Source organism: Oncorhynchus gorbuscha, linkage group LG17 (genome assembly GCF_021184085.1).
Source record: "Oncorhynchus gorbuscha isolate QuinsamMale2020 ecotype Even-year linkage group LG17, OgorEven_v1.0, whole genome shotgun sequence".
In the NCBI taxonomy this organism is placed as follows: domain Eukaryota; kingdom Metazoa; phylum Chordata; class Actinopteri; order Salmoniformes; family Salmonidae; genus Oncorhynchus; species Oncorhynchus gorbuscha.
The window spans coordinates 51,571,081-51,582,885 of record NC_060189.1 but is presented as its reverse complement, the minus strand read 5'-3'; the positions used below and the strand labels follow the sequence as shown (position 1 = coordinate 51,582,885).

Genomic DNA, 11,805 nt, shown 5'->3' with positions numbered 1-11,805 from the left:
AATTTGCAGTTACTTTATACATTTTTGGACTTATATATTAATGGTATGTGCCCATTGATTCTTGGAAAACTCCGGTATCATCTTTCTACAGCGAGTAAGCAAGTCTGAAATTTCAGAGCTTCCGACATGACGTGAACGTGCCATTAGTCCCTTATAATCTAGTTTGTTAAAAAGCCTTCAGAAACAAAATAACAAAATGTAGGCCAATCCTATCTTTGCTAAATACATTGTTTTATTATTTTCTTTAGAGACGTTGAACAGGTCATTTGCATGTATTCAATATGGAAATATATTGTTACAAATAGTGAAAAACAGGGTTAAGCTGTAGAAAAGGAAACTAAGCTGCCTGACTAAACTAACCAGAAGGGAGTGCTAGAAAGCTGGCCATTTTTAACAGTCACCACCAAATGTGTTGTACAAATTTTAAATGAACAACAAAGGGCAGCAAGGGTAGACAGACATTCACTGAGAGATGACTTGAAGACTTGTGGTCATCCAGCGAGGCAGAGATGTAGATCAGATGGATAGCTGGTCCAACAGATGTCCTGTCTCTTGGTGTACCTGGCCGCCCTGTCCCAAAGGTGCCTGAGGTCCCCAGACCAGGGTGTGACATGGTGGGGGTCAGTGCAGGCTGTGAGACGGTTCTGGAAGAGGGGAGCCATCAGGATGCGGCGATAGATCCGGTGGCGGCCGCCCCCTCTGCCCAGAAACAGGCAACAGGAGGATCTCGGCAGTGAGGGCTTATAAGGTTCCCAGATGATGAGCAGGAGTTATCTTCACCCCGCAGCATGGTGTCAGCTGAGGACAGCAGGACTGGAGGTCGCAGCGGCAGAGCTGGACAAGGGTCTTAGGACTGGAGACCGCAGTGCTGCAGCTGCAGAGCTTGACAATAACTCTGCGGCTGGATACTTAGGTGGCTGGAGCCACGAAGCAGCAACAGGCGGTGACTGCCGGACCCAGGGAAGGGGACAGGTGGGGGCCAGGCCGCAGCAGGACGAGCAGACGAAGGCCCCAGATAATGAGGTTGGGCCGGACTGAAGACTGTGACGCCGCCCCATCAGCGACAGGAGAGGCCCCCAGGACAGGAGCTGAGGTAGGCTTGATCTCCACAGCAGCGACGGCTCGAGATCACATGACCAGAGACAGCTGCACACCTGAAAGAGAGGGAGAGAAAGGGGATACCTAGTCAGTTGTCCAACTGAATGTATTCAACTGAAATGTGTCCTCCGCATTTAACCCAACCCCTCTGAATCAGAGAGGTGCGGGGGGCTGCCTTAACTGACATCCATGTCTTCGGCTCCTGGGGAACAGTGGGTTAACTGCCTTGCTCAGGGGCAGAACAACAGATTATTACCTTGTAAGCTCAGGGATTTGATCCAGCAACCTTCAGGTTACTGGCCCACCACTCTAACCACTAGGCTACCTGCTAAATACTCAAAGATGGAAGAGAGCTAGACCCTGGGTCATGAAGAAACTGAGTGCCCAGAGCTAGTGACTTGGGGCCTGACCGAACTTGAAACTTGGGCCTGACCGGGCTACAGACTGTGAGCTAGGGGGAGTTAGACCTATTGGGACCGAGAGCCGTGGGCCTACTGGGATAGGAGATTGGGGACCTAGCATAGCAGGAAACTGTGAAGCCACTAGGTGATCTGGGAACTGAGGGCTATGATGCTCTGGACCTACTGGGGCTATAGACTGAGGACCAAGTAGGACAGAGGGTGAGGTGTTTCCTACGACAGGACACTGAACACCTCGGTCAGGAGGGGCTAGCAAAAACACCAAGGCTGGGACCGGAAGGTCCCTACAGCCAGGGGCTGACAGGGCCTGGACAACAGACATGGACCGAACCACTGCAGCAGAGACTGGAGGGGGCCCCCAGGGAGAAGCAGGGAGATGTCTTTAGACAGCAGCAGGCTAGACATCGAAGGTGGAACTTAGCAGATCCCACCAGACAGGGACCGGAGAGATCTGAGTGGCACGGCCGGACTTGTTGCCTACAGCAGCTGCAGGCAGGGCTCCCACAATCTGGACCAACTGACATTCTGAGGTGTCGGCTGGAGTAGTAGGGGTTCTCCCTCAGGGTGGGAGCTCTGGCATCGCCTCCATCCCTGGAGAAGGCACTGGAACCACTATGAGGGATGCCACAGAGGGAGTCAGTTGGAGCACAGTGGTATGGTGCTCCCCCAGGGTGAGCTCAGGCAGCTCCTCTGGCCCTGGGGAAGGCTGAGGTTCCATGGTAGGAGCGGCTGGATCTTAACAGCTGAGGGATCAAGACCCGGGCTGATGGCGACTCCGACGCTGATGGTGACTCCGACGCTGATGGTGAGGGCGTCGTCGATGGCTCATGCTAATGGTGACGCTGAGGAGCAGTTTTATACATGGTGAGAGTGGAGTTGGGCTGCAGGGTGTAAATCTGCAGCATCCCCTTGACGGTGAGCCACAGCAGCTGGCAGTGAATGAGCTGTACTGCGGCGGAGGACCTCGGACCTGTCCCTTATAGCATGCAACTGATCCTTCTGCAACAAGTTGGGGGGGAAGTGTCTTGCTGTGTCTTCAAATCCAATTAAATGTATTTATATAGCCCTTCTTACATCAGCTGATATCTCAAAGTGCTGTGCAGAAACCCAGCCTAAAAGTGAGTCCATAATGACAATACATTATTCACCGTTTATTTGGGCACAAAATCATCTGACACAACCAAAACAAACAGAATATGCATCCAACAAATTTGTAGTCACAAGCTTGGTTTAATCATTGCTTGCAAGGAATATGGGACCAAATACAAAACTTTTGACCACTTTAATACACATAAGTGAATTTGTCCCAATAATTTTCGGCCCCTAAAATGGGGGGACGATGTACAAAAAGTGCTAAACTGTTCACTCAATATGGATGAAAATACCCTCAAATTAGAGCTGACAGTCTGCTCTTTAACCTCATAGTCATTGTATAATTTCAAATACCAAAATGCTAGAGTACAGAGCCAAAACAACAAAAAAATCTGTCACTGTCCCAAATATTACAGAGGGCACTGTATTTCTAAGCAGTCTCACGAGCAAAACCCTTTATTGATAGGCTTGGCTACTTGGCAAACCCAATGGGCAGGACAAAAAAACCAGCCTTGTTTATTAATACAAGGGTTACCAGCACAAAAAGTACATATCTTCTCTTGCTCTATTAGTAGAAGGGCAATTTGCGTCACAGCTGGATAGGTTGCACTTCTGCTCACAAAATCCATGCCAGTTACAACTATGACCTGCTTTTCTGCTTTTCCTTGGTTTTAAATGTCTCGATATGCGCTGAATGAAATTGTGACTTTTGCACTTGTTTTCAACGACACACTTTAAATATTACCACCCCTCCCACCTCAGAGCTAGTGAGCTGAGATTAGACAAAAATTGCTGAACCTGGCACATGGGGTGGAAAATGCCAGTGTCCGTTTTTAACATAGTAAAATTTGAACTAACGTGAGCTTGCCCTGCCATATCGCCAGGTGAAAATAGAGCCCCAAAAACTCCTATGATCAGTATCTTTCAAGCTGAGAGCAGACTTGTTTAGAAAGAACAGTGTTAGCAAGAATAAAATACAAAATAATGACTTTATTCCATCTACTTCACCTCAGCAAGGTAAGTATTCAACTGTCCTTGTTCTAGCCTTGGTTTACTGTCTCTATAAAAACAGGTATTTACACAATCCTGTTTCAAATGATAAGTTAACAAAGGGCTAATGAGCGGTTAATTGTCTTCTTACCCAGTGGTGAAGTGGTGCAAAATAAAAATCCCAAATGCGAAGGCGCCCTGCCCTATGTAATTGTTTTAATGTGAAACAGTGACATACACTCTGAATGACCTAAAATGATAGAATCCATATTGGTCTTTCACAGTCAGGCCAAAACTTAGAGATGGAAAGAGGCCTCATCATTGTATCCGTGCCATTATGGCGTCTGTGGCAGCATGGGCAGCGCCACTGAGTCGATCTCCATTTTGAAGTAGCCACGTTTTTTTTCGCCACAAATTGCATTTTGGATCATTTGCCCGTAGGCCTACCACCGTGTGCACATTGCGAAGATGTGAATAAATAATAAATGATCAACATTGTAAGATAAACATTCTAGATCTGCTCCATCAGCTTTATTGACACAGTCTCTACCTCCACTGCACTACTTTGATAGGCATCGTGGGGATTAAGAAGCGACTATACTCATTGCCCACTGAAAAATAAGTGGGTATACGGCCACCTGCGTACACCCTCCAGAACACCACTGCTCTTACTCCAGGACACTTCACATGATAACTATAATATGTCAGCTAAAGAATGGTTTCCAGACATCCCCTGCGTACATCTGAAGACACACTGCTATGATTTCTCCCCATTGTGGACACTCCTATGTCTGATAAGGCTACTCCGGAAGGAGAAGCTCTTATAACATAGTTTGCACTTGAAGGGCCTCTCCTTGGTGTGAACGGTCTGGTGCTCCTTCACATAGCTCGCCTCAGCGAAGCGCTTCCCACACGTGGAGCAGGAGAACAGCTTGTCAGCGTCCGTCCTATTGCTTGGCCTCTTACGTTGTGGCCCAATGACACCAGAGGAGGTAGAAGCAGGAGCCACCACCGTCAGGTGGTTAGTCTTTGAGCTCCCTCCTTGACCTCTAGCCATTGTTTGAGTGTTGTTGGGATTGTGTGCTGTGTTATAGGCTAGGTACCTCTTGTGGTGAACACCCATCCTGACCCTATCTGTATTGGTGGGGTAACCCTGAGGTAACTGAGGAAGGCTAGACCCAGGTCCAGTCCCAGGCCTTCTATGAACCCAGTCACAAGGCATTAGACGAGAACCTGAAGGAGAAGACAGACTTCCTGTTAGACTACCACCAGGGGGGTCTCCCATCACTCTCTGTGAAGGCTGAAGCCCAGGGTGACCTGCTCTGTTCATCATGGATACTGTGGTGTTTGTATCATAGGAACAGGAGGGTCTATCTCTATCAGCCTCAGGTCCTGCTTCATCCCTGCACTGAGACTGTGAAGAGAAGGGTCTGGGCTGCAGACTGGATCCCTGACTGGAGCCTCTGTCTCTCTGATGACCACCAGGACTGAGGTTGTTCAGTCCCTCTGTCCACTGGTTGTGTTCTGTGTGTTGGTGGCGTCTCTGCCCCTCTAGGTTGGGTCCTGGCTCCGACTCGGGAAGGAAGAGCGATGGCTCCTGATCCAGGGTTCTGATCCGGGGCCAGTATTTCCAGCCAGCAACACCGGATATCAGCAGGTCCTCATGGACTGCAGACTTTAAACACAAATTGAATAGAAAAGTATAAAGTTTTATATAAGAAACTTTCCTGTACACACGGAAACATGACATATATTATAAAATGTTAACCACAGTTAAGCCCATCTCTAACAATGGATTCAAAGTACCTAACAATATGGAGCCATTGGAGTTTATTATAAAAAGTATCCATATGTGTTGATAAAAAAATTATATATGTTTTGGTTCCACTGAGATAAGGGAAACTCAGTCGCAGCAATTAAAAAAAAAAATGGTCAGTCAATTTTGTAATTCATTTCAACTAAATGGTCACACATTCATAACGTGAAGTTAGCTTCACTGATAGAATGCATTTTTAAATACTTTGAAGGATAAATGTAACAAGACACAATCATTATTTCACTATAAACCACAGTGTCAAACAGGACAAGGTTGTCACTCTTCATCAGTGGAGCATTTTTACAGACACCATCACACCAACCATCACCATAATCTACTCTGCCTCATCATACTCATTCTTTCCTCAGTTCACCTCATCCAGTTCCCTACAACATCCTAAACCAACAGAATTAACTACAAACATACTAATTAGTACTACATTACATTATACATGGGGTGTGTGCATTTTCTGCTGGTGTACCCTGAGGTAGCTCCTCTCTGAGAACCTCTTCCCACAGTGCGTACAGGCGAACGGCCTCGCTTCTGTGTGGACCTTCAGATGGTGCTGGTGGGAGAACCTCTTTTCACACCGGGGCAGCTGTAGGATTTCTCCCCTGTCTGGACTCTCTGGTGCCTCTTCAGGTTGGATGTGTCTGAGAAACTGGCCCAGGACCAGTGGCACCCCAACAATGTCTCTCCCGTGTGCATCTTCTGGTGGATCTCCACCTGTTTGGGAAACCGAAGGCTTTCCCACAGAACGAACGCAGGAAACGTTTCTCCTTGCCAATACATCTGCTGATAGCATCACTACTACTGTAATTTGTCAATGGGCTTGTGTAGCTTGACTGAGGTCTGGTCTAACATTAGGAGAGTGTGAGGAGGACGAAGGCCAGGGAGAGTCTGTGTTGTTGCAGGGTCCATGTTCCAGTTGATAGATCCTATAGAAGGCAGGCTAAAGGCAGCACCTGTTAGGTTAACCTGAGGCACCATCAGTCTCTCTGAATCACAACTATAGAAGCAGGACAGAGCATCGCTAGCCGAGTCTGTCTGTTCTCTCCCGCCACATATGCACACCTCCCTGTCCCTGCAGACCAAATCTATGTCTTGCCCTGGTCTCATCCAGTCTGTTGTTGTGGAGTTCAGTTGTTGTTTTGTGTTTGACTGTCTGTTTCTGGTTAACAGTATTGTTCCTCAGCCCAGAGTTGAAAACGCTGTCCCATTCACTGACCTCAACTATGTCGCCTTTGGTCCTGGCCTGCTCTGTGATGTCGTCCCCTGGGCCCTTGGCTGTACCCGTCTGGTAATCCAAGATGGCCGCCCAGTCTCCACTATCAGTCTCCAGCCAACCACCTGCAGGAAGAGGTTAGAAAATAGACTTTAAAACATGGCAGAGAACTCTACATATGGAGTTTTTTTGTTGTAAATTACTTGGTCAAGTTAATACATTATAATGTCTGTTTTTGTATGTAAACATAAGTTGTACTGATTTCAGTTTAGGAATAAGGAAAATTAGGAAAAAAACAATAGCCAGGCGCATTACTATTCCCATATTACTGTATGAAGGCTATATGTATTACTATTCCCATTGAAGATCTATTACTGTATGTAGGATATGTGTATTTCTCCCTTACCTTGCTCCCCCATCTTTAATCCACTCAGCAGGTCAATGCTCTCTGATTCTTCTTCTATTGTCTCCTCTTTGACCAGCAGCAGATCAGGCTTCCCATCCTCCATGTCTACTGGCTGTAAGAGATACAGAGTGAGAGGATGTTGGATCAAGACATCTGATATCAGCACCCTGCTATGGAGCATCTTCTGATTGGACAATGAGTGATTAATCGAGACCTGGCCTTTATCCGTACCTGAGTGAGACTGTGTGTGGTCCTGTGCTGCTCAGCTGGTTCCTCTGTGCGTTCAAGAGGAGGTGGAGTCGGGTTGACCTCCATGATCATGGTCCCCTCAGGGTTCCCCAGACCCTCCTCACACCCCTCCTCCTTCACCAGCAGCACCTCTGGACCCTCCCCCTCCTGGAAGAGACAGGTGATACAGATTACACAGACATATACTCCCTCAGGTACGTACACACATAAACACTTTCAACATGGAGTGTTTATCCATCCCCACTACATGAGTCCTGTACTGTAGTTACAGAAGGACTTCATTATTGTTAAACTCATCATGGTGGACATGAATATGTGGGTAAATATGAGTCAGCTATAGAGTCAGACAAACCTGACTAAACAATTTTGATGTGTATTGTAAGTGTTTGTTATTGTGTGTAGGTATATTTAGCAAGTGTATATTGGTTATAAAGTGCTGTCGTTTTATGCAGAATACGGTGAGATCAGATGTGATTTATACTAAATAGAGTCTAAATGAAAGTCTTAGGATGAAAAGTCCCATTTTGTGTTTATTAAACAAGTTTTAAATACATCATATGAAAACCACACATACGTCTTAACTAAAATGATGCATTCATTTTCTCATTAAAAGCGTCTTGGGAAAAATAGTAGTTGAATGGAAGTAATGAAACAGGCATTTCCTAACATCATATAGCCTACACAGTACCAACACAATATGTAATATACTTTTTAGGCTTATTATCACACAATGTCTGCAAGCAATATTTTACTCAGGAATATTCAACACTGACATCTGTTACTCTCGTTATTCCAAATGCATCTGTGGATCTTTTCTGCTGACAACAAGGAAAATGAACCTTCGTCTTTAAAGGAAGACTCAGCGCTATGAGGTTTCCAGGAGCAGCACCGCAGATATTGCGATGAGTGCGAAGCAAGACTTTCGTCTCACCTAGTCACAAAGAGTACCCCCGCATGCACACAGCTGTGGCACCAAAACCGCAGAGAAGTTTAGTCTCTCGCGTCAACGTTCTTAGTTCTTGAGGAAATTGACCCATTACTGCTGTTTTTACTTTGTGCGTTTCATCATCTCGCTGAGTCTACCTTTAATGCCGGGTTAAATCTAAACATCAGAAGCCATCGAGTGGAATGGTCCTTTTATGTTATAGAGTGGAATGGTTTTTCTGCTGGTGTATCCTTAGGCATCTTCTCTCTGAGAACCTCTTCCCGCAGTTCATACAGGCAAATGGCCTTTCTCCCGTGTGGACCTTCAGGTGCGTCTTCAGCTGGTGCTGGCGAGAGAACCTCTTCTCACACTGGGGGCAGCTGTAGGGTTTCTCCCCTGTGTGGACCCTCTCGTGCCTCTTCAGGCTGCAGGCCTGGGCGAAGCACATGTGACACTGGGGGCAGCTGAATGGTTTCTCCCCTGTGTGGACCCTCTGGTGGATCTCCACCTTCTGAGGGCAGCTGAAGCCTTTGTTACAGAACATGCAGAGGAACCGTTTCTCTTTACTATTGCCTGATGTGTCCCCCCCTCCCTGAGTCTGGGCTCTATCCCTGTCGTTTGAGTTTAATACCTGATCAAAAAGGACAAGGCTGTGTGAATCGGAATGCCCCATCGACGTGGACTCTGGATCACAATCCCTGAACGTGTGTAAAAGGGAGTGGGTGGCGACATTTGGATTTGTCTCTAAGCTTTCCCTGTAATCTAAGAAATCTCTGCCCTGTGAGTGTCTGTCTCCTAGGTGACGATCTGCATTCCATGTGGGAGAAACGTCGCCCTCCACTTTCTCCTCATCTACCACTATAACCTCCCCTTTCTTATCTAGGCACCCTTCAGAGTATACACTACTACTGTATCGGTTCCAGTCCCCTCTAGGCAGATCAGTCTGTGTCTCTAAACCCAAGGGAATGTTGCCTGGTTCCATCTCTGTAGTGTAAGAACAAGATGGATCATCCCCGCCAGTGTCGAACGCATCACCATCCCCATCCCCACAGGAATAAACCGTCCTCTGGTGAAATACCGGTAAATACTTTGAGCTGGGAGCAGGACGACAGCCCAGTCTCCCCAGCCCGAGTCTCTCTGGGTCTGATCTGTGGTCAGATCCTGTGTGTACAGTTAAGATCTTGGTGTCTGTCTCTGACTTGAGGACGGCGTTCGGCGTTCCACTGACCTCCGTGATGCTGCATCGGGTCCTGGGCTGCGCTGGGGTGGTGGTGGGGTTCTCTGTGCCTATAGGGGGTGCTCCAGTCTGGATGTTTCTGCTGTGCCGTGGCTCCTCCTCTCCTTCAGACCTCTCCTGCTTGATCCCTAGAACTGAAGCCTCTGCAGACTGACACAAGAAGAGAGGTAATTACCAGTACTTCGCAGAGAAGTCTCACAAGCTCCCCTATGGCAGGTAAATGTGGATGCACTGTACATGTAAGCACGTGAATAGCCGAGGGGAGCCTTACTGAAATAAACAGGGACATTTGATTTACAAAGTAACTGTCATTCTTTATGCAACACTAACCTCTATCACAATAACATGCTGGGTTGAGGTTCCACTCCCCTCATCAACAGTGATTGGTTGGTCATCTCTCCATGTATTGTGTCCCGCTGGCTTCACAAAACTCCTGTGGCCTTCACCTGAGAGTGAGGAAAAAGTGGTGGTTAGATACTGTAAATGCTCAAGTCTCGGCCTTCTGCTAAATGTAAAGTACCTCTTGCCAGTGCTCTGTATCTGACACTACTGGGACGACTGGCGAGGACGCGCTCTCGCATTGTCCTCTCTGCGCGCTCCCGTGCCACCTTCAGTTCCAGTAGTTTCCTCCGTAATGCCCGGTTTTCTTTCTGGCTTTGAGTTATTTCCAAACGAAACACTGCATAGTCGTCGTCTACGAGTTTACAAATCTCTGCCACGGCTGCATTCGCTAGCACCTCCATGATTGAGGCTATTTGAGTGTGAAAAACCATACAGTTAGCCATTGTTAGCTAACGTTAGCAGCTAGCGTTACCTATATACCATGTATCAACCAAGTCCTGTCTCCAACGCGAATTAAACACTACGTGGGGTAAATATGTGACGCTGTGCAGTTAAATTAGTCATATTTTGAGTTCAAGAGTGTTAATAAAGGTTTAAATAACAACAATAAAAACGCTAACTTGGAAATTGTTCTTGGTCACGTCTTTGTGTGATTTTCCGGCAGACTAGACGCTGTGATTCGTTTTGCTGCCTGTCACAGGTCGGAGTGTGAATAGCACATTTTGTCACAAAAAAATTGTTCAAGCAAAGTAAAAAAGTAAATCGCACCACCATCTAACCCTACACATATACACCACCATAACCCAAAAACCAACCACCCCTATCCCACGACCTTAGCCCTACCAGATCCTACTCCAGGAGAACTGCCTAGGAGGATCAAATCAAATCCAATTGTATTTGTCACACACATGGTTAGCAGATGTTAATGCGAGTGTAGCGAAATGCTTGTGCTTCTAGTTCCTGACAATGCAGTAATAACCAACAAGTAATCTAACTAACAATTCCAAAACTACTGTCTTATACACAGTGTAAGGGGATAAAGAATATGTACATAAGGATGTATGAATGAGTGATGGTACAGGGCAGCATACAGTAGATGGTATCGAGTACAGTATATACATATGAGATGAGTATGTAGACAAAGTAAACAAAGTGGCATAGTTAAAGTGGCTAGTGATACATGTATTACATAAGGATGCAGTCGATGATATAGAATACAGTATATTTACATCATTTCCCATCAATTCCCATTATTAAAGTGGCTGGAGTTGGGTCAGTGTCAATCTCAGTGTGTTGGCAGCAGCCACTTAATGTTAGTGGTGGCTGTTTAACAGTCTGATGGCCTTGAGATAGAAGCTGTGACAACTGCATGGAGCTAGGCACTCTACACAGAGAGCAATTTGACCAGTCAGTTAGCCTCCCTACACTGTCAGTCTGTTATATCTTGTGTCTTTCTCCTGTCTTTTCCAGTGTCCTGTGTGAATTTAAGTATACTCTCGCTAATTCTCTTTCTCTCATTCTTTCTTTCTTTCTCTCGGAGGACCTGAGCCCTAGGACCATGCCTCAGGACTACCTGGCGTGATGACTCCTTGCTGTCCCCAGTCCACCTGGCTGTGCTGCTGCTCCAGTTTCAACTGTTCTGCCTGCGGCTATGGAACCCTGACCTGTTCACCGGACATGCTACCTGTCCCAGACCTGCCCTTTTCAACTCTCTAGAGACAGCAGGAGCGGTAGAGATACTATGAATGATCGGCTATGAAAAGCCAACTGACATTTACTCCTGAGGTGCTGACCTGTTTCACCCTCGACAACCACTGTGATTATTATTATTTGACCCTGCTGGTCATCTATGAACATTTGAACATCTTGGCCATGTTATGTTATAATCTACACCTGTTTGGGATTTTAGGCTGGGTTTCTGTACAGCACTTTGAGATATCAGCTGATGTAAGAAGAGCTTTATAAATTGATTTGATTTGATTTGTTCTCTCTGCTACTTTGATTTG

General features: G+C 46.5%; 1 protein-coding gene across 2 annotated transcripts; it reads right to left on the bottom strand.

Annotated features, from left to right (window-relative positions):
- Window positions 1-321: 321 nt before the first annotated feature.
- LOC124001626 (transcriptional regulator prz1-like) lies at window positions 322-10,486 on the bottom strand. Of its 2 annotated transcripts, none has more exons than XM_046308589.1 (7): window positions 9,978-10,486; window positions 9,788-9,903; window positions 9,449-9,607; window positions 7,278-7,442; window positions 7,047-7,158; window positions 6,644-6,765; window positions 322-1,154 (listed from the first exon to the last, which is right to left on the bottom strand). In XM_046308589.1, exons 1-7 carry the CDS (start codon window positions 10,240-10,242, stop codon window positions 795-797), a joined length of 1,299 nt encoding a protein of 432 aa, XP_046164545.1. In that variant the 5' UTR covers window positions 10,243-10,486; the 3' UTR covers window positions 322-794. The 2 variants fall into 2 exon arrangements, with proteins under 2 accessions (XP_046164545.1, XP_046164544.1); XM_046308588.1 differs by lacking the exon at window positions 322-1,154 and adding an exon at window positions 2,656-5,274.
- Between the last annotated feature and the right edge of the window lie 1,319 nt (window positions 10,487-11,805).

Excerpts from the sequence above, each read along its gene's own strand:
- LOC124001626 (XM_046308588.1), bottom strand. The coding sequence starts at position 10,242 with ATGGCTAACTGTATGGTTTTTCACACTCAAATAGCCTCAATCATGGAG. Across the intron at positions 9,904-9,977 it reads ATACAGAGCACTGGCAAGAG|GTGAAGGCCACAGGAGTTTT; the intron begins GTACTTTACATT and ends CCTCACTCTCAG. Across the intron at positions 6,766-7,046 it reads ATTAAAGATGGGGGAGCAAG|GTGGTTGGCTGGAGACTGAT; the intron begins GTAAGGGAGAAA and ends CTCTTCCTGCAG.